This window comes from Bufo bufo, chromosome 6 (genome assembly GCF_905171765.1).
Source record: "Bufo bufo chromosome 6, aBufBuf1.1, whole genome shotgun sequence".
In the NCBI taxonomy this organism is placed as follows: Eukaryota; Metazoa; Chordata; class Amphibia; order Anura; family Bufonidae; genus Bufo; species Bufo bufo.
In genome coordinates, this window is record NC_053394.1 from 383,800,181 (window position 1) to 383,824,570 (window position 24,390).

The window sequence follows — 24,390 nt, forward strand, 5'->3', positions numbered from 1 at the left end:
TCCCACAGGATGATCAGGTAGATGGATATAAGGGCATCATGATGGAGGATCACCGGCCCCTCATATCACCAGGTAGTAGACATGACTAAATACACACGTCCTCCCATTATCTGTATGTAAGGAATGAATTCAGTCACTGGATGTGTTTCCTACAGTTAAGGAAGAGAGAAGACCACCTGAGAGATGTCCCAGTCCTCTTCTTCTACAGGATGGTTCGGAAGAATATCACAATATCCCACAGGATTATCAGGTAGATGGAGATAAGGTCTCATGAAATGTTCCCTATGATCTGTAGAAGGCTGTGAAGATCTTGTGTTCAGTCTTGTTTTATCCACCAGTATTATATGATTTATCCTTGTATAATGAGTAAGATGGAGATGGCAGGATTACAGCTGACCATAGACATTACATGTTGTCTGGATCTTCTCACTATTTTCTGCCTGTATAGACTTTTAAGATGGCCTTCTCTGTGAACTGCTGCAGATCTTTTGTGGTTGCACAAGAGTGGCATTTTTCTGAGAGGTCCTCGGCCGGGACCATGCAATACTACAAATGGTCAACCAAAGTTGTGCCCGGATTGTCTGCTTGACCATGAACATCAGGAGATAAATGCATCATTATCTTTAAAGGTTTTGTAGTCTAGGGTGCAGTCTCCTGGTGTCTCCTTACTGTCAGAATGGCAGTACCAAGATCATACCACAGATTCTATTCTAGCACATATATAGATGCAAGTCATCCTTCTTACTTGTATGGAGTATAATATAATATTCAGGGGCGTAGCTAAAAGCTCATGTGCCCTGGTGCAAGAGTTCAGCTTGATCCCCCTTCCCTCAGTGCTTTGTGGCCAGGGGAAGGGAAGCACATAGCCTTCGTGCTACCTGAGGCGAAAATTGAAACGGCATCCCCTTCCCTATGCCAAATTCTTGACCTTACCCCTTTCCTGCAGCCAGAGATGTAACTCGACCTGCATGAACTTTGTATAGTACCGGTGTCTTCTTATGTGGCACAAAGGTCTTTGGGCCCCCTCAGGCTCCTAGGCCCAGTAGCGACTGCACCCCTTACAGCAGGGATCGCGAACCTTTTTGATGCCGAGGGCCATTTGGATATTTGTAACATCGTTTGGGAGCCATACAAAATTCTCAACTTAAAAATTTGACGGCTATATTTGGTCAAACATATAAGTGACTTGGGGGTAAGTTACAGAAATTGCGCTTCAATTAAAAAAATATAGAGCGCTGTATATTTTCAGCACAAATTGGCGCCTGTGTTATATATTACAAATAGTACATGAGCAATTTTGACCACATATTGCAGTCTAATTTTTAAGTTGAGAATGTTATATATTTAGTTCTTTTATTTGCCGTTAATGGCATCCAAACTAAACCCAAAGGGGCCCAGAGAGGGACTCTCCCTGCCACTGTCCCTGCCTCTTTCTTCGCAAATGTCCCTGCCTTTGTCCCTTTCTCAGCCTCAGATCTGCCCCCCACCTCTATCAGCCTCAAATCACCTTCCTATCAGACCCCCCAGCGTACATCAGCCTCAGATCAGACCCTCACCAGACCCTTCCCAGCCTCACATCAGACCCTCATCAGAGCCCCCAGCCTCACATCAGACCCTCATCAGAGCCCCCAGCCTCAGATCAGATCCCAATCAGACCTCGGATCAGACATTTCTTTTTTTAAAATAAATTTGCCTCTCCAGCTCTGGACGGCGCTGCCACTTGGCAGATTCACTTGCCCTCCCTGGTCTTCTTCCCGCCACGCTGTACTGTGACCTGACAGCGCACAGTCATAATGCGCATATACATGCTCTAAGTCCTGATACTGTACGTGTCAGGACACAGCGTAGGGCCAGAAGACCAGGGAAGGTGAGTACAGCTAGCAATGCGCTGTTCTCACCTTCCTCTGCCTCCCGCATGCTAATGACCGCTTTCATAATGGAAGTGGGTATTAGCATTTTCACAATATCTACTGGCAGGGGGCCACATGAAATGGTCCCGCGGGCCAGAGGTACCCCACCCCTCTCTTACAGCTACGCCCCTGATAATATTGGAACTTGATTATTGGAAAAGCTATATAGGATTATTTTCATCAGCACATATAATTCTAACTCGCCAACAATTTTCTGGCTGCTCAGATGCATCCATACATTTTGAACCTTTGATTATGGATACCTAGTCATGTGATCTCTAGTCTGACCTCCAGTCTGAGGCTTGCTGTCTCTCTCCTGTGTGGCTGACATCCTGTGAACTACAAGATTACAGCATCATTTATCAGATCCCTCTGGAGAGCTCCCTCCCCACCAGCTACTCCTCCTTGTCTTCTGTATGTCCCTAAACATATCATGGTGCTGACGATATCATTCCTATATTATCCATTACACATGAAGAGCAAAGGTTTAGAGTCTAAACCTTGTAGAAGTGGAGAGACATTTAATTGTGCCACTTTCTTTAACTCCTTCTCCCCCGGTTTTCGCCCTTCTGCCCAGGCCATTTTTTGCAAATCTTTCATGTCACTTTATATGGTAATAGCTTTGGAACACTTTTACTTATCCAAGCCATTCTGAGACAGTTTTCTCGTGACACATTATACTTCATGATAGTCATAAATTTGAGCCAATATATTTCACTTTTATTTGCGAAAAATTCCCAGATTTAAAAAAAAATTAAAAAAAATTGCAAATGTTCAAATTTTTATGTCTCTACTTTTATAATAGATAGTGACACCTCATATAATAGTTATTACTTTACATTTCCCATATGTGTACTTTATGTTTGGATCATTTTAAAAATTACATTTTATTTTTTGGGAATGTTAGAAGGCTTAGAAGTTTAGAAGCAAATCTTGAAATTCTTCCAAAAATTTCTAAAATCCTACTTTTTAAGGACCAGTTCAGGTCTGAAGTCACTTTGTGAGGCTTACATAATAGAAACCACCAAAAAATTACCCCATTTTAGAAACTACGCCCCTCAAGGTATTCAAAACTAATTTGACAAACTTTGTTAACCCTTTAGGTGTTCCACAAGAATTAATGGAAAATAGAGATGAAATTTCAGAATTTCTTTTTTTTGGCAGATTTTACCTTTTTAATCAATTTTTTCCAGTAACAAAGCAAGGGTTAACAGCCAAACAAAACTCAATATTTATTACCTTGATTCTGCGGTTTACAGAAACACCCCATATGTGGTCGTAAACTGCTGTACTTGCACGCGGGAAGGAAAGGAACGCCATATGGTTTTTGGAAGCCAGATTTAGCTGAACTGGTTTTTAGATGCCATGTACCATTTGAAGCCCCCCTGATGCCCCCTTACAATAGAAACTTCCAAAAAGTGACACCATTTTGGGATCTAGGGGATAAGGTACCAATTTTATTGGTACCATTTGGGGGTACATATGATTTTTAATTGCTCTATATTACATTTTTTGTGAGGCAAGGTAAACAAAAAATTGATGTTTTGGCACCGTTTTTATTTTTTATTTTTTACAACTTTCATCAGGTTAGATCATGTGCCATTTTTATAAGAGCAGGTTCTTACGGATGCTTTTATATCAAATATGTCTACTTTCTATGTTTATTTGTTTCAGTTTTACATAATAAAGTGTTTTTGTGTCTCCAATTTCTAAACGCCCTATTTTTTTATTTTTCTACCGATCATCTTGTACAGGGGCTCGTTTTTTGCAGGAAGAGTTGACGTTTTTAGTGGTACCATTTTTGTGTACGTATGATTTTTTGATCATTCATCATTACACTTTATGTGGCAAGGTGACCAGAAAATTGGTTGTTTTGGTGCAGTTTTTATTTATTTTTACAGCGTTTACCTGAGGGGTTAGGTTATGTGACATTTTTATAGAGCAGGTCATTACAGACGTGGCAATACCTAAAATGTCTACTTTTTCTTATTTCTTTAAGTTTTACACAATAATAGCATTTTTGAAAACCAAAATAATGATGTTTTAGTGTCTCAATAGTATGCATTGTCCTGATGTTTTTGGAATAAAACCACTATTGGATTTTTCATACTGGCGAGTGCTGCAGATTTCTTTTACAATCAATAGTATGAGAGCCATAGCTTTTTTATTTTTTGGTCTCATTTTTTGCAGGATGAGGTGACGATTTGATTGGTACTATTTTGGGGGGCATACGCCTTTTTGATCGCTTGGTGTTGCAATTTTTGTGATGTAAGGTGACAAAAATGGCTTTTCTTTTACACCGTTTTTTTTTACTTTTTTTTTACGGTGTTCACCTGAGGTGTTAGGTCATGTGATATTGTTATGGACGCAGCAATACCTAATATGTATATATTTTTATTTGTTTCACTTTAGCACAATAATAGCATTTTTGAAACAAAATAAAATGTTTTAGTGTCTCCATGTTCTGAGAGCTATAGTTTTATTTTATTTTTTGAGTGATTTTATTATGTAGGGGCTCATTTTTTGCGGGATGAGGCGACGGTTTTATTGATACCATTTTGTGGGACATACGTCTTTTTGATCGCTTAGTGTTGCACTTTTTGTGAGGTAAGGTGACAAAAATGGCTTTTCTTTTACACAGTTTTTTTATTTATTTTTATGGTGTTTATCGGACAGGGTGGGTCATGTGATATATTTATAGAGACGGTCATTACGGATGCGGCGATACCTAATATGTGTGTGTGTGTGTGTTTTTTTTGTTGTTTTTTATAAAATAAGGTGAAAGGGGCGTTTTTTTTATTTTTTTACTTAAAAACAGATTTTTTTTTATTTGTTAACACATTTTTTTACTTTTTTTTCTTTAATTTATTTTTGACTTTCACTTTTGGGGGTCTGATCCCCTCTGCAATGCATTACAATACATCTCTATTACAGGGAGTGCAGAATTATTAGGCAAGTTGTATTTTTGAGGATTAATTTTATTATTGAACAACAACCATGTTCTCAATGAACCCAAAAAACTCATTAATATCAAAGCTGAATATTTTTGGAAGTAGTTTTTAGTTTGTTTTTAGTTTTAGCTATTTTAGGGGGATATCTGTGTGTGCAGGTGACTATTACTGTGCATACTTATTAGGCAACTTAACAAAAAACAAATATATACCCATTTCAATTATTTATTTTTACCAGTGAAACCAATATAATATCTCAACATTCACAAATATACATTTCTGACATTTAAAAACAAAACAAAAACAAATCAGTGACCAATATAGCCACCTTTCTTTGCAAGGACACTCAAAAGCCTGCCATCCATGGATTCTGTCAGTGTTTTGCTCTGTTCACCATCAACATTGCGTGCAGCAGCAACCACAGCCTCCCAGACACTTTTCAGAGAGGTGTACTGTTTTCCCTCCTTGTAAATCTCACATTTGATGATGGACCACAGGTTCTCAATAGGGTTCAGATCAGGTGAACAAGGAGGCCATGTCATTAGATTTTCTTCTTTTATACCCTTTCTTGCCAGCCACGCTGTGGAGTACTTGGACGCGTGTGATGGAGCATTGTCCTGCATAAAAATCATGTTTTTCTTGAAGGATGCAGACTTCTTCCTGTACCACTGCTTGAAGAAGGTGTCTTCCAGAAACTGGCAGTAGGACTGGGAGTTGAGCTTGACTCCATCCTCAACCCGAAAAGGCCCCACAAGCTCATCTTTGATGATACCAGCCCAAACCAGTACTCCACCTCCACCTTGCTGGCGTCTGAGTCGGACTGGAGCTCACTGCCCTTTACCAATCTAGCCACGGGCCCATCCATCTGGCCCATCAAGACTCACTCTCATTTCACTCTCTTGAGATATTTCTTGGCCCAGTCTTGACGTTTCAGCTTGTGTGTCTTGTTCAGTGGTGGTCGTCTTTCAGCCTTTCTTACCTTGGCCATGTCTCTAAGTATTGCACACCTTGTGCTTTTGGGCACTCCAGTGATGTTGCAGCTCTGAAATATGGCCAAACTGGTGGCAAGTGGCATCTTGGCAGCTGCACGCTTGACTTTTCTCAGTTCATGGGCAGTTATTCTGCGCCTTGGTTTTTCCACACGCTTCTTGCGACCCTGTTGACTATTTTGAATGAAACGCTTGATTGTTCGATGATCACGCTTCAGAAGCTTTGCAATTTTAAGAGTGCTGCATCCCTCTGCAAGATATCTCACTATTTTTGACTTTTCTGAGCCTGTCAAGTCCTTCTTTTGACCCATTTTGCCAAAGGAAAGGAAGTTGCCTAATAATTATGCACACCTAACATAGGGTGTTGATGTCATTAGACCACACCCCTTCTCATTAGAGGGATGCACATCACCTAATATGCTTAATTGGTAGTAGGCTTTCGAGCCTATACAGCTTGGAGTAAGACAACATGCATAAAGAGGATGATGTGGTCAAAATACTCATTTGCCTAATAATTCTGCACGCAGTGTATAATGCATTGCCTGTTAGTGGATTACACTGAGTAGTACACTAACAGGTTGCCTGGGAGACGAGCCTGAGGCTGGATCTCCTGGGCACCCGTAGAAGACAGGTCCCGATGCCGTGCAAGGCATTGGGCAGCCTCTGCATGGCATCGGGCTGCTTTTTCACACATCGGGTCCCCGCCACAGCAGTGTGGGGACTCGATGCGCTCCCTCACCCGACACAAACCCCTTCTATATCTCGGTCAGCGAGGACCGCGGAGTAGAAAGGGGTTAATCCACCGGCTTTAACAGCGATGACGGCGGATACAGAAGGGGCCCGGCTATCAGAGACTGCCGGACCCCTGCAGTGATCGGGCGCGCACCGCTCCAGTGCCGGCCAGATCACCATGACGTACTATTACGTAAAAATGCGGGAAGTCACTGACTTCCATGACTTAGTAGTATGTCACTTGTTGGGAAGGGGTTAAATTACAAAAAACACACTTGCCATTTTGCTTGTACTGTTAAATATTCTGTCTGTACCAAACCCCTGATTTTTCATTTATAGGCCTCATAATAAAATATCTGAGAAATGGATGAGTGCCAAACGAAAGAGCCATGCCTCGTCCTCCCAGAGTCAGAATGTATGTAGTACCATCAGTATTGGCCACAGTTCTCACTGGCTCCTAATATTATTGAAGACACAGAGGATGGAATTGTGGACTGGATGGCTCAGTGTTTAGACTACCATGAGGAAGATATTCAGGGGAGGAGAGGCACCCCATGCATAGCTGTGTTTGTGGTGGTAGGAGTAGTGGCACCTGTAGCTGCACTGGTGGTGGTAGGGGCAGTCGTAGCAGCAGTGGAACTCAAGGCAAGTATAAAGCAGGTAATCTGGAGGAGGCTAGGAAGCCCATGATGACATATCATAGTTTTCATGGCGGGGAGGTTAAGGACTATTACAATGATTGTGTGTTGGAAAGGATCTGGGAACTAGATCAGGGTGCTGAGAAGAAGGTAACATCAGAGGAAGAGGATGGTGGCAGTGGCAGCAATATAGAGTGAAGGCAACATACAGTTAGAACCTCCCAAAACCTGCCAGGGCCAGATCTGCTTCTAGTATTGTCAGCTTGGGAACTGGTGATGCTGAGGATACTGTGGTCGCAGGCTGAAAACGTTTCAGACCTAAAACAAGCTCGGCTGAAGCTAGCTCTGTGTGGAGTGTGCAAGAATCTCCTGTCTGGCAGTTCTTCTCCACGGTGCTGGAAAACAAAAGCAATGCCCTGTGCAAGATCTGCCAGATTAAAATAAGCCATGGGAGCGACAGCTACCACAACAAGAGATTCCTCCTTCTTCCGGTCTCCTTTGTGGCAGCCAGGCGGCATCCACGTGCAGTACTGTGTCCAAGTCATTATCAGTTACTGCTTCTCCTGCTCAGACTATGCCTCCTCCTATTCTGTCCCACCATCAGCCATCAATAATGGAATGTGTGGCCAAGAAACAACTCTGCTTGCACAAGTTGCTGGTGGTGCAGTCTCTGTGGTACCACTTTGTGGATTCTGTTGCCTTTAGGGGGCTAAGGGCATGTGCTCAGCGTCACTAGAAGTTATCTAGCTGGCATTTAAAAAAAAAAAAAGCCATCCCTGCTTTGTACTCTCAAGTGGGGATGAATGTAGGCCACTCCTTGCAATTCTAGCTGTGCAGCATGGTGCAAACGAAGGACACCTGAAACAACGGTTACGGACTGGAACAGTTCATGCCTTTCACAGCTCATTAGATCAATGTTTTTTGCAGCGAGGCAGCACTGTAGCAAGAAGGCCAGGTCCTATTGACACATCCACGTTTCAGTTACTCAGTTAATCAGTTCTTACCTCTCTTGTCCTTATACTATTAACAGTGATAGTAGAGTGTTCTAGTGGTGACAGATAATCAGTTCTCACCTCTCTTGTGTTCTCCCCTGTCACTTATACTAGGTATAGTATCTTTATGCCTGCAGTTATCCCAAAACGTCTAGATAAAACAGGAAGACAGCATTAAAGGGTTTGTTCAGGAATAAGTAACTTTTCACATGTGTCCGCAGCCTCAACTACGGAAAGATTCATACGTACCTGCTACCCTTAGCTCTGGTTATGTGTGCCAGCTCCTGTGTGTCCATCTTCCAGCAAATCTTGTTTGCTCCCTCGCCTGCACATGCATGGTCACCTGCTTTACTGCAGCTAATAACTGGCTTCAGTGGTGATGTGTATCTTGTGGACATGTTACCGTTGAATCCAGTCTTTGGCTGCAGCAGAGCAGATGATTATGCCCATTCCTAGGAGGTAAACAAGCCATAGACCGAAAGAACTTTGGCTTACCTGCTTCACAGCCCTGGGGCGGCCAGCAAGGGCAACAGGTGCACAAACAATGTAACGTTATATACACACAATGTAATGTAAGGGATGGAATATAAGGGCTACTCTCCGTGCATTCAAAACTGGTTGGAATAACGAAGCAATCAGATTGGATTTATACAGGAGACCTGTAGATATTTGGGTCAGATAACTCCTGCTGTCTGGTCATTTTTAGTCATCATTCTAATTGCCGATCTTTTCAGGTCATATAAAACCTTCCACACGACTTCTCCAACTATCTGATGACTTCTACAATATTTGTTTCACAGCTTGTGAATCCGGGTGAAGATCTGAACAATATTAATCCTACAGAGACATATGTGAGGGGTGATGAGCAAAGTATACGGGACATTCCTACAGATAACCGCCCAGGTGAGTGGTGACCACTAAGAAAAGCAGAGAGGTCTCTAAGATTCTGATGCAATATGAGAATAATGCTTAGTGTTGATTGAGCATGCTCGGCCGAACACCTGTTCGGCTCGAGCATCTCAATGCTCGGCATATGGCGGTACTCGGTCGAGTCCCGCATGTCCTTGAGCGCCATGCTCGTGTCTCCTTCCCGCACGTTTCGTGGCTACTACGCAGCTAATAAACGTGCAGGTAATACTGCCCTCACTGTAATGCCAGTAGCCATGTTTGCTACTGGCATTACAGTGATTGGCTGGCCGGAACACTATAGCACCCGATGACACATGTTCGACTCATTCGTAGTCAGGGAGAGCTGAGCATAGGAAGGAACAGAAGGTGTAGGGAGTGTAATTGAATTTTTTTTATACAAAAAGCTTTTCAGAGACCCAAAAGTCCCTTTAAGGACTATTGTGTGTGACAGCAGCAATATATATTTTTAGTGCATCTATTTCCGTTTTACAGGGTCAGCTCACCAGCAGGCCCTCGCATATAATTTTTTAGAGTTAGGGTTACTGCAGGATCTGGTAGACTGAGAGTTGTGGATAGAAGACAAGTCCCACAGTCTGTGGCTCTCCATAATTAAGAGCAACATGGAGGATGGCTCAGCCACAGTGGGTGAGGGACAATCATCTCCCATGCCTAAAGTATGCAAGACTGCAGCCAAAGACAAAAAGGAGAAGGTGAGGACTGATAGTAAGCAGCTGTTGGTGGGCGATTCTATCATAAGAGGTGTGAAGTTTGAGGAAAATGGTTTTGTGAGATGTCTCCCTAGTGCTACCGCTAGCAGGGATAGACGACGTATCCTTAATATTGTTAGGCAAGCAAAGCAGGGAAGGGAGGTGGATGTTATTGTCCATCTTGGGACAAATGATCTGGCTTGCAATGAGGTTTCAAAGGTGAAGGAAGCTTTTAACACACTTGGAAATGAAATACAGGAGGTTGCATCAACTGTTTCATTCTCTGCAGTTTTGCCTGCGCATAACCTTCAGCATGACAGGAAGATGCGCATTAAGTAATTCAATGTATGGCTTGGTGAATGGTGTCTGAACCAAGGGTTTGGCTTTGTGTCTCATGTTAGCTCTCATTGGAATGGAAAAGAACTGTACAAGAAAGATGGTTTGCACCTTTCTCTCAAGGGAACATATGTCCTCAGTGAACAGTTCCAAGTATTTGCTAAGGAGCATTTAAACTAGGAAAGGGGGGCAAAAGGGTGATGATCCAGCAGTCTGACTTCCCCCCGGAACAATGCCAGAAGAGTCTAGTAGCACAGAGGTTAAGAAATGACAAGCTCAGAGTCTTGTCTACAAATGCTCACAGTTTAGGGAGTAAGATCAATGAACTTGAGTCTATAATCGCATCTGAGAATATAGATTTAGTGGCTGTTACTGAGACATGGTTCAATGGGAGTAATGACTGGGATATAACAATACCAGAGTTCTCTCTATATAGGAAAGGCAGAGAAGGCAAGAAGGGGGAGGGGTGGCCCTGTATGTGAAAGATAGCATAAAATCTAATTTGATACAAGTTAGCAAGAACAATTTAGAGTCAGTTTGGGTTACCTTGCAGCTTGATAATCATAAGGTAACTCGTGTAGGTGTGATATATAGACCACCTAGCCAAGTCAAAGAATTAGATGATCTACTAGTTGAGGAAATAGCTAAAATGACATTGAAAGGGGAAGTTATCATTATGGGAGACTTCAATCTTCCTGATGTAAACTGGAAAACCAAAATAGCTAATTCTGCCAGGAGTACAGATATTCTAAATTCCCTACTGGGATTATCTCTACAGCAAGTAGTTGAGGAGCAAACCCGGAAGGAGGCCATTTTAGATTTAGTATTCACAAATAGGAATTTGGTATCTGATATTACTGTAGGGGAAAGCTTGGGATCTAGTGATCACCAGTCAGTGTGGTTTACTATAAGTACAGTGACTGAGTCACACCACACAAAACAAAAGTTTTAGATTTTAGAAAAACTGACTTTTCTAAAATTAGATTAGTGGTATAGTATAGCCCCTATCAGATTGGAACAGTTTCAAGTCCAGGAGAAATGGGACTACTTAAAAGTGGCACTATTGGAGGCAACAGATAATTGCATTAGGCTTGTCAGTAAAAGCAAAAAAGGAAGAGACCACTGTGGTACTCAGCTGTCATGGGTGAAGTTGCAGATAGCTGGAACTTATAAATAAACGACTGACTGGCTTGATCCCAAACTAAGGAGCATATAGGTGAGCCCTATAAAACCCTAAGAGCTCTCCCTGACTGCTATGCACATGCAAGGGTCTCAATGGTAGACGATTGCATGCCCTCGTACCTAGACTGTGTGACACCTGAAAACCCTATAATAGTGAGGGGACACGACCACCGGCTCCCTGCACTTAATACGGACGGAGTCAGGGTCACCTAGAATCAAGCCAGCAAGGAAACACAATAAAGGAAAATACTTATCTGAACAAAAAGCAGCAGCAGCCTCCAGCAGTGAACACTTCATCCAGGAACTAGTATAAACCGCAAAGTGAGGTGTAACGGATATCCTAGCACCCAGACCGGGTACCTCCGTTGATAGTGGCTCCTAGTGCTTTCCGAGGACTCCAAGCACTCCACTTGACACCGTACGCACTGCAGACCCCACGAACCGCCGAAGCTTGGTTGCGGTCTCACTGTCTCCTACCCACCCTGGACCTACGACAAGGCTCCAGGCTCCAGTGGGTGAACCTCTCCTAAAACCAGAGAGCCGGAACAGCTCTTAAAAGAGCTAGTAGTTATAGCCAGGGGAGTATAGCAAATCTCCCAGCGTATAGCAATCCCCAGCGTCGTTCAGTTACCCAAACATCAGCCTCAACATGATGAAAGATAAAACAGGAACCCTTTGAGGGCTACCCGCCCGTATTTATGCAGGTCCCCATCTGGTGGACACGCCCCTAGGGGACCAGAATGAATACTGTGACACAGGACAGATATGCAGCAATTCAAGATACACAGACACAAGACATCCCCACAATGCATCATGGTTTCCTCCTCTCTGCCCTGGAGACACCCGAGGAGCAATTCAATTATCTCTCAGGACAAAGGGGAATGGCCAATACACACGTGGGGACAATGGAACAGACATCACTTACTCAAACATACAATGTCCCACCCTTTACAATACACATAGACATTTAACACATTCCCAGACAGCTCAAGTCTGAGTGCATATTATTAGGTGAATGGCACTCAGACAACATGAATACAATAAAATGAGCTAACTGGGTACCCTCACATAACATACAATACAATTACACAGACAGATGGTTCTGTCACACATCTCAAAACCCCACATGTCCCCATATGGCTTGGATCTGAGCGCTCAGATGCCACAAACACAGTCAAATCGCCATGGGGTTTAAGTTTTGCATGGGCTGATGAGAGGGCCCATCATCCTGGGGCAAGAGGCTGGTAGCCAGGCCCCTCCAAAACCCAGTGGCGAGGTTGGTTTCGCCACATGAGGCAGTATGGGAGGGAATATAAAGGAAGACGATTAATCGAAATAAGTGACACCTGGCAGAAGGAAAGTAGATGGCAAAGTGAAACCAAAACAAATAACGTCATACAAGAGGTAGAGAAGAACGTCTGTCAGACCTTCTCACAGAACTGGCGGTGACAGTACCCCTCCCTCTTTGGCTGGACTCCGGACACTCAGAGCCCACCTTCTCAGGATGAGACCTATGGAAAGCCCTGATGAGACGAGTGGCCTTAATGTCCGCCACTGGGACCCACATCCTCTCCTCAGGACCATAACCCTCCCAATGAACGAGATACTGAAGAGAACCGCAGATAATGCGAGAATCCACAATCCTATAGACCTGAAATTCAAGATTACCATCAACAAAAATCGGAGGAGGAGGCAAAGAGGAGGGTACAGTGGATTGGACATAAGGTTTTAATAGGAACCTGTGAAAAACATTATGGATCTTCCAAGTCTGAGGAAGATCAAGACGGAAGGCAAAGGGATTGATGACGGACAAGATCTTGTAAGGCCCAATAAACTTAGGACCCAACTTCCAGGAGGGAATCTTCAGTTTGATATTCTTTGTAGACAACCACACCAGATCACCCATATTCAGGTCCGGACCAGGCACACGTCTCTTATCCCCCACACTCTTATATCTCTCACTCATCCTCTTCAGATTACTCTGAATCTTTTGCCAAATAAATGACAAAGACGAGGAAAATCTCTCCTCATCAGGTAAACCAGAAGACCCCTCTCCAGAGAATGTCCCAAACTGCGGATGAAACCCATATGCACCAAAAAATGGTGACTTATCAGAGGACTCCTGGCGACGGTTATTTAAAGCAAACTCGGCAAGGGACAAAAAAGAATACCAATCCTCCTGATTCTCCACCACAAAACAGCGCAGATATGTCTCCAGATTCTGATTGACGCGTTCGGTCTGACCATTCGACTGCGGGTGAAAAGCAGAAGAGAACGACAACCGAACTCCCAAGCGAGAACAGAAGGCCTTCCAGAATCTGGAAACAAATTGCTTGCCCCTATTAGAAACGATGTCTGAAGGAATGCCATGCAATTTAACAATGTGATCAACAAACGCTTGTGCCAGCGTCTTAGCTTTGGGTAACCCAGGAAAGGGAATGAAATGCGCCATTTTGCTCTCCATTAGTTTTGTCGCCTTATGTGCAAATGAGGCGACGAAGTTACAGTAGGTGTTGTTCTCTAAGTTCTGGTGGGCACGGTTATGCTCTCCCTGGCAGCGAGCGCATCCAATCGCAGCGCCCCGCTCTTAGCCAGGGAGAAGGAGCTCAAGTACTCGCGAGAACTTGAGCTTCTAGACATCCAGACCGAGCGCCATCTTGGAGTCCCCAGTGCAGAGCATCGCGCTGGGGACTCCAAGATGGCACGCTGTCCGGATGTGTCACTTTCTGACCTTTTTTACAATGGACCAGGCATTTTTCCTTCTTCAGAGCAGGGGGTGCCTGGTTGTCTCCCATTGACTTCCATTATACTCGGGTGCTAGGCCGAGCACATGTATATAGCAATGTGTTCGGGCCGAAAACCCGAATACTTTGCTGCTCGATCATCACTATTTAGCACCAAATGAAGAGCGACTTTTCTCTACGCGTGCAAGTGGATGAGAGGAGTAAAAAAGAATTTTTCCCGTAAAAATAAAACCCTGCACATTATTAATTATATGGGGGACATTATGTATACTGCAGGGATTGGTAATTAAATAAAAAAAAGCTAATCAAAATCATCCTCAAATAATGGCCGTTAAAAATGAATGCAAAACGTCCAGACGACCAAGAAAGGGATACAAAAAATGGTTGAAAAACACTGAGTGTCCGTTTTTAATAGCCTTTTTTTCACGTGTGAATGTAGAGGATTAAGAGGTCATGCAAAAAAGTCTCTCACCACTGAACACAAGATATTTGCCTGCTGCTGGGAAGAGCATGATGTGCTCGGTATTACTTTAACTTTATTCACAGTATAGGAGCTTCACTGATGTAATGGGGTAGGGGCAGCACTACTAAAGGGGGCGCACAAAGGGGGCATAACTACTGTTTGGAGACATCAAGAGGACATTTCATTGAGTGGGGCACTTAGGGAGCATCAGTACTGTGAATAGGGCACTAAGGGGGAATTCCACTGTGAAAGGGACACTGAGAGGAGATAACTATTGTGTGGGGCACTAAGAGGGGATTCGTCGCCTCTTGTCCAGCGCTAGGAAATGTTTTATTTATATATCTTTTAAATTACTGATTGGGTGGGGGTTGCAGGGAAGTTGCTCAAGGTGGGAGCCAGTGTTTTCTAGTTATGCTCCTTGGTCTACTATTAGATAGTAGTCTGTTTGGCCACCACTGTTTTAGTCAATTGATATTCTAATTGTGTGCCATGTCTTATACTTTCTGTGGATTTTTTTATATGCAAAAGTTATAAAACTTTCAATACAATTTTAATGTTATTCTTCAATAATAAAATGTGTTTTATTCTTGGCAGATGACTGTATCCGGAACTTAGAGAAACATCTGATATCTTCAGATTTTGAAGTAGATGATTGTGGTATCAGACAAGATACATTTGAAGAGCATGCCAATATGCAAGATATACCCTCATTCAATCACAACAATGCATCATTTGATTCTTTTAAACTGGTCCGATCTTCTGATTCATCACAGACTGTAAAACAGAATAAAAGTCACAGAAGAGGTGCTAAACATCAAACAGCTCACGTAAAAGAAAAACCATTTTCATGTTCAGAATGTGGTAAATGTTTTGAGTATAAATCATATCTTGTTATACATCAGAGAATTCACACAGGAGAGAAGCCATTTTCATGTTCAGAATGTGGTAAATGTTTTCACCAAAAATCAAATCTTGTTACACATCGGAGAACTCACACAGGGGAGAAGCCATTTTCATGTTCAGAATGTGGGAAATGTTTTAAGAGTAAATCAGAATTTGTTATACATCAGAGAAATCACACAGGGGAGAAACCATTTTCATGTTCAGAATGTGGGAAATGTTTTAACCATAATTCACATCTTGTTAGACATCAGAGAACACACACAGGAGAGAAGCCATTTTCATGTTCAGAATGTGGGAAATGTTTTAACCGTAAATCACGTCTTGTTATACATCAGAGAAATCACACAGGGGAGAAGCCATTTTCATGTTCAGAATGTGGAAAATGTTTTAACCAGAAATCAGATATTGTTGTACATGAGAGAATTCACACAGGAGAGAAGCCATTTTCATGTTCAGAATGTGGGAAATGTTTTACCCAGAAATCAGATCTTGTTATACATCAGAGAATTCACACAGGGGAGAAGCCATTTGTATGCTCAGAATGTGGGAAATGTTTTCACTGTAAATCAGTTCTTGTTATACATCAGAGAATTCACACAGGAAAGAAGCCATTTTCATGTTCAGAATGTGGGAAATGTTTTAACCATGAATCGGATCTCGTTATACATCAGAGAATTCACAAAGGGGAGAAGCCATTTTCATGTTCAGAATGTGATATGTGTTTTAACCATAAATCATCTCTTGTTAATCATCAAAAAACCCATATATAAGAGAAGCCATCTTCATGCTTAGCCAGTTAGTGACCTCCCTTGTGTTTTTATGGTGGTCACTAACTGGCTTCATTCCTTCAGATACTCCTTTTTACAGGGAGATAAAACAGCACCTTGCTTTCAGTTTCCATAGGTAGCTGAGGGCTTGGAGCGATGATTGGGACCGCTGTGAGAGCTCCCCAAACAATCATAGTCTCCTGTATTGAATGAATAGTGGTAATCAAAAGTAAGATCCAGTTAAAAGTGAAACTAAGGTGTTATTTTTTATATAAATCTCCTCTAAACAAAAATGTTTGGTGAGAAAAAAAAATAAAAAATGTATTCCACCCTGCCTGTGATCGGTATGGGGACTGCAAATACAGGGGCCTATATGTGAAAGTCCAAAAAATAGAGCTGGATTCCCACAACAGCTGGTGTCCAGACATGTGGAAAAAGGGGAGTCATTGACACTTGTAAATAAACAGTTATTTGCAGTCAAGTAGAATGACCAATAGGATGTAACAGTTTATAAGGCTGAAAAAAGACATCTGTCTATCCAGTTTGGCCTGTTATCCTGCAAGTTGATCCAGAGGAAGGCAACAAAAAAACTGTGAGGTAGAAGCCAATTTTCCCGTTAAGTTTTTCCTGACTCTAATCAGGCAATCAGAATACCTCCCTGGATCAACGACCCATCTCTAGTAGCTATAGCCTGTAATATTATTACACTCCAGAAATACATCCAGGCCCCTCTTGAACTCTTTTAGTGAACTCACCATCACTACCTCCTCAGGCAGAGCGTTCCATAGTCTCACTGCTCTTGCCGTAAAGAATCCTCTTCTATGTTTGGATACAAACCTTCTTTCCCCAGACGCAGTGGATGTCCCGTGGTCACAGTTACAGTCCTGGGGATAAATAGATGATGGGAGAGATCTCTGTACTGACCCCTGATTTATTTATACATAGTTATTACATCTCCCCTGAGTTGTCTTTTTTCTAAAATGAATAACCCTAATTTTGATATTCTTTCAGGGTACTGTAGTCCACCCATTCCAGTTATTACTTTAGTTGCCCTCCTCTGAACCCCCTTCAGCTCTGCTATGTCTGCCTTGTTCACAGGAGCCCAGGACTGTACACAGTACTCCTTGTGTGATCTGACTAGTGTTTTGTAAAGTGGCAGGACTATGTTCTCTTCATGGGCATCTATGCCCCTTTTGATGCAACCCATTATCTTTTTTTTTTTATTATTATAATTTTATTATACAGTTTCTTACATCATACAAAACATTATACCACATTTAAGTTCGGAACAAATACATGTTTACCCCCTCCCCATTTCCCTTATTTGCTGCAACGAAAAGGAAAGAAAATATAAAAAAAAAAAAAGCATTATCTAATTGCCTCTTGCACCAGCTGCCTGACACTGGTTTCTACAGCTTAGTTTGCTGTTCACTCAAATTCCTAGGTCTTTTTCCATGTCAGTGTAAGCCAGTGTTTTACCATTTAGTATGTACTGGTGACTTGCATTCCCATGTGCATAACCTTACATTTGTCAGTGTTGAACCTCATCTGCCACTTATCTGCCCAAGCCTCCAATCTATCCAGATCCCTCTGTAGCAGTTTACTGTACTCTTCCGTGTTAATTACTTTACACAGTTTAGTGTCATCTGCACAAATTGATATTTTACTGTGCAAGCCTTCTACAAGATCATTAATAAATATATTGAAGAGAATAGGGCCCAATACTGACGCCTGTGGTACTTCACTAGTAACAGTGACCCAATCTGAGTGTGTATTAATCATTAATAACCACCCTCTGTTTTCTATCACTGAGCCAGTTACTTACCCACATGCAGACATTTTCTCCCAGTCCAAGCATTCTCATTTTTTTATACCAACCTTTTATGTGGTACAGTGTCAAATGATTTGGAGAATTCCAGATATATATGACATCCATTGATTCACCGCGGTCAAGTCTAGAACTTAGAAAACCTTCAAACAGTTTACCCACGACAGATGTTAAACTTACCGGCCTATAGTTTTTGGGGTCTGTTTTTGGACCCTTTTTGAATATTGGCACCACATTTGTTTTGTGCCAATCCTGTGGAACACTCCCTGTCAGTATAGAGTCCTTAAATATCATAAGGGTCTGGCTATGACATTACTTAATTCTCTTAGGATACAATGGTGTATGCCATCTGGTCCCAGCAATTTGTCTATTTTAATATTTTTAAGCTGTCGCTGTACTTCTTCCTGGGTCAGACAGGGCACTTTTAATGGGGAATTTACTTTTACATAAGCCGACATAAGTGTCCACGGTTGTGTGCCTGAGCTTTAAAGGGTTCTATGACTGTGACTCTGTACCTAAAATCATCCTTCTGTCTATCCACTATCAATTGTGAAAGAGGCCTATATAAAATTGTTAAAATCAGCAATATAAAGGATTTAATAAAGTTTTAACATAAGAATATTTTTTTAAAAACACGGTTGCTATGCAACAAGTTGAATAATGCATTGCAGATAGGGAAAAATTAAAGAATGCAATGCAAGAAACACTAGGCCTCATGCACAAAATGTGAAAATATATAAGTTATAACACAGTGAGTGGCCATATGTCCTGAAACAGCATAGAAAATGTTCAAATGAGCATCCCATCCCAATTTCACGGTCACTCAAATGTACACTATCTATGCTATTCAAGGACATAAGGCCCACTCACAGACCTTATGTCTGAATCTATACATTAAATTTACACTTTTTATATCTTAATATTTAATACTCACTGATTTTTTTCTCTTTTTGCGATGTTCGCCGATTCCCAGGCAGATGGGATCAAATCTGCCGCTATTTCTTCCCAGCAGCGGACCGCAGCGTGGTCTTGATACACTTCTTTGCGGGTGTCCCATAGGCATGGGCATTCTTGAATAAGAACTATTAATCGCTCCACCTCAAATGCTGGCATTTTTTATTGAAGAGACAGTTTGCACATCCACACTACTTTTCCTGGCTCCTGAAGCACATGTCACAGCAGGGGGCAGGCCTTATTTTTATTTTTTTCTATTTCCTGGAAACGGATCCGCAATTGCGGATGACATGCAGAACACATTGCTACATTCCGCATGTCATCCGCATATTTTGCGGACAATAGTAGAACAGGGTAATAATTTTTTGCGGTTCCGCACAACAGAATGACAGATGCGGACAGCACAATGAGTGCTGTCCGCATTTTTTGCGGGGCCATTGAAATGAATGGGTCCGCATAACGTTCCACAAATTTGCAGAACGGATGCGGAATACAAAATACAGATGTGTGAATGGACCCCTATAGGCTCATTTCACACTTCAATTATTTGTTCAATTACGGGTCGAACAAACACAGAACAGGTGAAGATCTTTTCATGATACCTTATCTGAGAGTAGGTTTGGTTCCTGATTTTGGCTCACCATACAGTAAGTGCTGGAATTAACTGACCAAATAACTGAAGTGTGAACTGAGCCTTACAGGTCAATGTTAGTGTCAGGAATAATGTACTTAACTGTACAGTGGCCCAAGATTCTACTATAGAGTGAAATGGCTCTCTTATTTTACACCGTCTGCTGATTCCACATAGATTGCTAGGGAACCTGTTCTGTTACACGCTGATACAGGTAGCGGGCCCATGAGTGGAGAGGGTGTTAGCAGTAAGTTTGTGTTGACATTTATTTTTCCCTTCTTCTGATCCGTCACAAGAACAACCGCAAAATAATGGATCCTGTCTTTTGAGCATCCGCCTTCACACGGTCAGTAATTGGTCAGTATTCGTGAAGCAAAAACAGGAGTGGGTCCAAAACAGAAATGACACATGATGGGAATATTTTCATGTCTTCTGTGTTTTGGACCCCCTCCTGCTTTTGGCTTCCAAGTCATAATCAAATCCTGATGCAAAATACTGTCCGTGTGATAGAGGCCTTATGGATGCATCAAAGACAGGATCTGATGTGGTTTTCATTTTTTTGTTCTGCTGACAGATAAGAAGAAGGGTCAAATACACAGTGATCACAACAAGGCTAAACACGGACACGTGCGAGGGTGATAAAAGCAAGACGAGATAACAGTGGCCCAGTCACAGAGTGGTGAGTGTGGCAATAGCAAGAGGAGTTAACATAGTGGCCCTGTTCTGGTGTGGCAGCACACTGCAGTCAGAACATTACTGCTAGAATGATCTAGTCTGATGCATCAGGGATCGGTGTGTGGACGTGATGGCTGATCCAAGCATCTTTATAAAGGTTAAGCTCTCTATATTTTGTGTTGAAAGGTGAGATCTCTTTGGGGTAACTATTCCCCCCGCCACACTGAACACTCTCTCTAATGCCACACTACTGGCTAGGCAGGAAAGCTTGTCCAGAGCAAACTCGGCCAGTTGCGGCCACGATTCGAGTTTGGCTGCCCAGTAGTCCAAGGGATCTGGGATTACAGGGTGCAGTCCAAGTATGCCACCAGCTGCTGGTTCCATGTCCTGCTGCTGCTGGGTGGTTTCTTCAGTAGGCGGGTGAAGAAAAGTGCTTATTAGAGGCTCAAGACTTAAAGGGGTAGGCCACTTTCCGGCTACTGATGATCAATGTGTTTGCAAAATGAGTATATAACATTTACTAATATAGTCTTTGCTGATATTCTGCAACATTTTCTATATTTAATGAAATATAGCAAACGTCACATAAAAACAACAAAAGCTATATTAATAAGTGTCATATAATCATCTTACATGCATATTGGTCAACAATAACCAGAAAGTGGCCAACCCCATTAAGTTTCTGCTGAAGGAGATGGTGCTCCTCCTGCCCCCCAGCAGTCATGGCAGTGGAGCGTGAGCTCAGATGGTCCCCCAGGTCAGACCTTTGTGAGGATGGGCAATGGGGCACATAGGCAGAGACCAACGGACTACATATAATGTCTCAATAGTAGTTAGGTTTATTATTCCTCAGCAGGTGTAAAAAGGCCCCCATTTTGGCCTGGTAGTAAGGGTCTAACATGGTGGAGAGCCAGTAGTCATGCCTCTTCCGAATGGTGATAGTGCAGTTGTCACTACGCAAGCAACTGAGCATGTATCTGCCCATTTGAACAGGGGAATCGGAGGGACTCCCTGCCTCCATCTCCATTGCATATTGCCACCGTCTGTCGGGGGTCATCTGCCTGGTCTCCCACATCACCCTCCAGCTCCTCATGTTCCTCTCCTGTCATTGGGGAGATAAACCACCTATTTCCGTATACAAACTGGATTCCAAAAAAGTTGGGACACTATACAAATCGTGAATAAAAACTGAATGCAATGATGTGGAGGTGCCAACGTCTAATATTTTATTCAGAATAGAACATAAATCACGGAACAAAAGTTTAAACTGAGAAAATGTACCATTTTAAGGGAAAAATATGTTGAATCAGAATTTCATGGTGTCAACAAATCCCAAAAAAGTTGGGACAAGGCCATTTTCACCACTGTGTGGCATCTCCCCTTCTTCTTACAACACTCAACAGCCTTCTGGGGACCGAGGAGACCAGTTTCTCAAGTTTAGAAATAGGAATGCTCTCCCATTCTTGTCTAATACAGGACTCTAACTGTTCAATCGTCTTGGGCCTTCTTTGTTGCACCTTCCTCTTTATGATGCGCCAAATGTTCTCTATAGGTGAAAGATCTGGACTGCAGACTGGCCATTTCAGTACCCGGATCCTTCTCCTACGCAGCCATGATGTTGTGATTGATGCAGAATGTGGTCTGGCATTATCTTGTTGAAAAATGCAGGGTCTTCCCTGAAAGAGATGACGTCTGGATGGGAGCATATGTTGTTCTAGAACCCGAATATATTTTTCTGCATTGATGGTGCCTTTCCAGACATGCAAGCTGCCCATGCCACACGCACTCATGCAACCCCATACCATCAGAGATGCAGGCTTCTGAACTGAGCGTTGATAACAACTTGGGTTGTCCTTGTCCTCTTTGGTCCGGATGACATGGCGTCCCAGATTTCCAAAAAGAACTTCGAATCGTGACTCGTCTGACCACTGAACAGTCTTCCATTTTGCCACACTCCATTTTAAATGATCCCTGGCCCAGTGAAAACGCCTGAGCTTGTGGATCTTGCTTACGGATGGCAACGGCGGATGGCACGGTGGATTGTGTTCACTGACAATGGTTTCTGGAAGTATTCCTGAGCCCATTCTGTGATTTCCTTTTACAGTAGCATTCCTGTTTGTGGTGCAGTGTCATTTAAGGGCCCGGAGATCACGGGCATCCAGTATGGTTTTACGGCCTTGACCCTTACGCACAGAGATTGTTCCAGATTCTCTGAATCTTCGGATGATGTTATGCACAGTTGATGATGATAGATGCAATTTTCCGATGGGTAACACCTTTCTGATATTGCTCCACTATCTTTCTGCGCAACATTGTGGGAATTGGTGATCCTCTACCCATCTTGGCTTCTGAGAGACACTGCCACTCTGAGAAGCTCTTTTTATACCCAATCATGTTGCCAATTGACCTAATTAGTGTTAATTGGTCTTCCAGCTCTTCGTTATGCTCAAATTTACTTTTTCCAGACTCTTATTGCTACTTGTCCCAACTTTTTGGGGATTTGTTGACACCGTGAAAATTGGAATCAACGTATTTTTCCTTTAAAATGATACATTTACTCGGATTAAACGTTTGATCTATCATCTACGTTCTATTACAAATAAAATATTGACATTGCCATCTCCACATCATTGCATTCAGTTTTTATTCACAATTTGTTTAGTGTCCCAACTTTTTTGGAATCCGGTTTGTACAATTCCTGTGCGTTAATGTCCTCCTCCTCCACCAGTTCTGCCCCCACAGAGCTCAGATGACCGTAAAATGTAGGCACCACATCTCCTGTCCCCACGCCAGCCAGATTTGAGCATCTGCTTCAGGATGTCAATGGCATCATTCATTCCTTAGTCCTGGCGACTGTAAAATAAAGTGGCCCCCTCAAAGGGCCTGAGCAAACGGCAAGTGTCACGCATGAGCTGCCACTGGCTAACGCCGAAGTTACACAGGAGAGTACTCCTGTCCGCTTGCATCATCAAGAAATCATTGATATCCTTCCTTTGCTCGTATAGTGAGTCCAACATGTGGAGGGTGGAGTTCCAATGTGTGGAAACCTTGCATATGAGGCGATGTTGGGGAACTGTCACGGAACCATGAACCAGACGTACAACAAGAGATAAGTGAAAATAAGAAGGCTTTATTGAAAATAAAGCTGTAAAGCAAAAGTCCAAACGGATGGTGAAACCGAAGCAGAGTCTTTGAGAGGCCAGGGGTCAGGAACCAGAAGGGTAGTCAGACGAAGCTAGGATCAGGAACCAGCAGGGTAGTCAGACGAAGCCAGGATCAGGAACCAGCAGGGTAGTCAGACGAAGCCAGGATCAGGAACCAGCAGGGTAGTCAGACGAAGCCAGGATCAGGAACCAGAAGCAGCAGCAGTCTTAGAAGCATGTGAACACAGGAGGACCAAGCAAGGAACTGAAGCCACAGACCTATATATATGAGCTAGGCATCCAGCTCCTCCCAGTGGGAAGGAGGAGCCGCAGGGTGGAAGGCTACAAGAAACCCAGAAACCAAGATGGCCGCCAGCACATGTCAAACGAAGGAGAACAGCAAGAAGGTAAGACCATGACAGTACCTCCCCCTCAAGGGCCCCTCCTCCGCGGAGCAAAAAACGGTTTCTGAGGGAAGCGTGCGTGGAAGGCTCGGAGCAAGGCAGGAGCATGGACATCTGCGGAGGGAACCCAGGAACGCTCCTCTGGACCATAACCACGCCAATGGACCAAAAACTGCACCCGACCGCGGACCAGGCGTGAGTCCCGGATATTGCTTACCTCATACTCCTCACGATTGCCCACTCGGACCGGACGAGGCCGAGGAACCGAGGAAGTGAAACGATTACACACCAGTGGCTTCAACAGGGAGACATGAAACACGTTAGAGATCCGCATGCCAGGAGGAAGCGCAAGGGCATAGGCTACCGGGTTTACCCTGCGAAGCACTCGGAAGGGACCAACAAAGCGAGGCGCCAGCTTGGGAGTGGGCACTCGAAGGTTGAGGTTGCGGGTGGACAACCATACACGGTCTCCGACCTGGTAGGAAGGAGCAGGCGCTCGTCTGCGATCAGCCTGGAGTCTCTGGCGCTGCGC

The 24,390-nt window shown here is 43.1% G+C and overlaps 1 protein-coding gene and 1 long non-coding RNA gene across 2 annotated transcripts in view; both read left to right on the forward strand.

Moving 5' to 3' along the window:
* The first annotated feature begins 25 nt into the window (after positions 1-25).
* LOC121003631 lies at positions 26-9,051 on the forward strand. The gene is made up of 3 exons (XR_005779572.1): positions 26-72; positions 156-250; positions 9,013-9,051. It is a non-coding gene; the product is annotated as an uncharacterized LOC121003631 (long non-coding RNA).
* A 31-nt stretch (positions 9,052-9,082) lies between these two features.
* Positions 9,083-24,390, forward strand: part of LOC121003532 (oocyte zinc finger protein XlCOF7.1-like) — a 98,770-nt gene continuing 83,462 nt past the window's right edge. The window contains exons 1-2 of the mRNA XM_040435428.1: positions 9,083-9,115; positions 15,148-16,031. Of these exons, the coding sequence (XP_040291362.1) occupies positions 15,246-16,031 (786 nt within the window). The 5' untranslated portion in view covers positions 9,083-9,115; positions 15,148-15,245. The remainder of the gene's footprint in view (positions 9,116-15,147; positions 16,032-24,390) is intronic.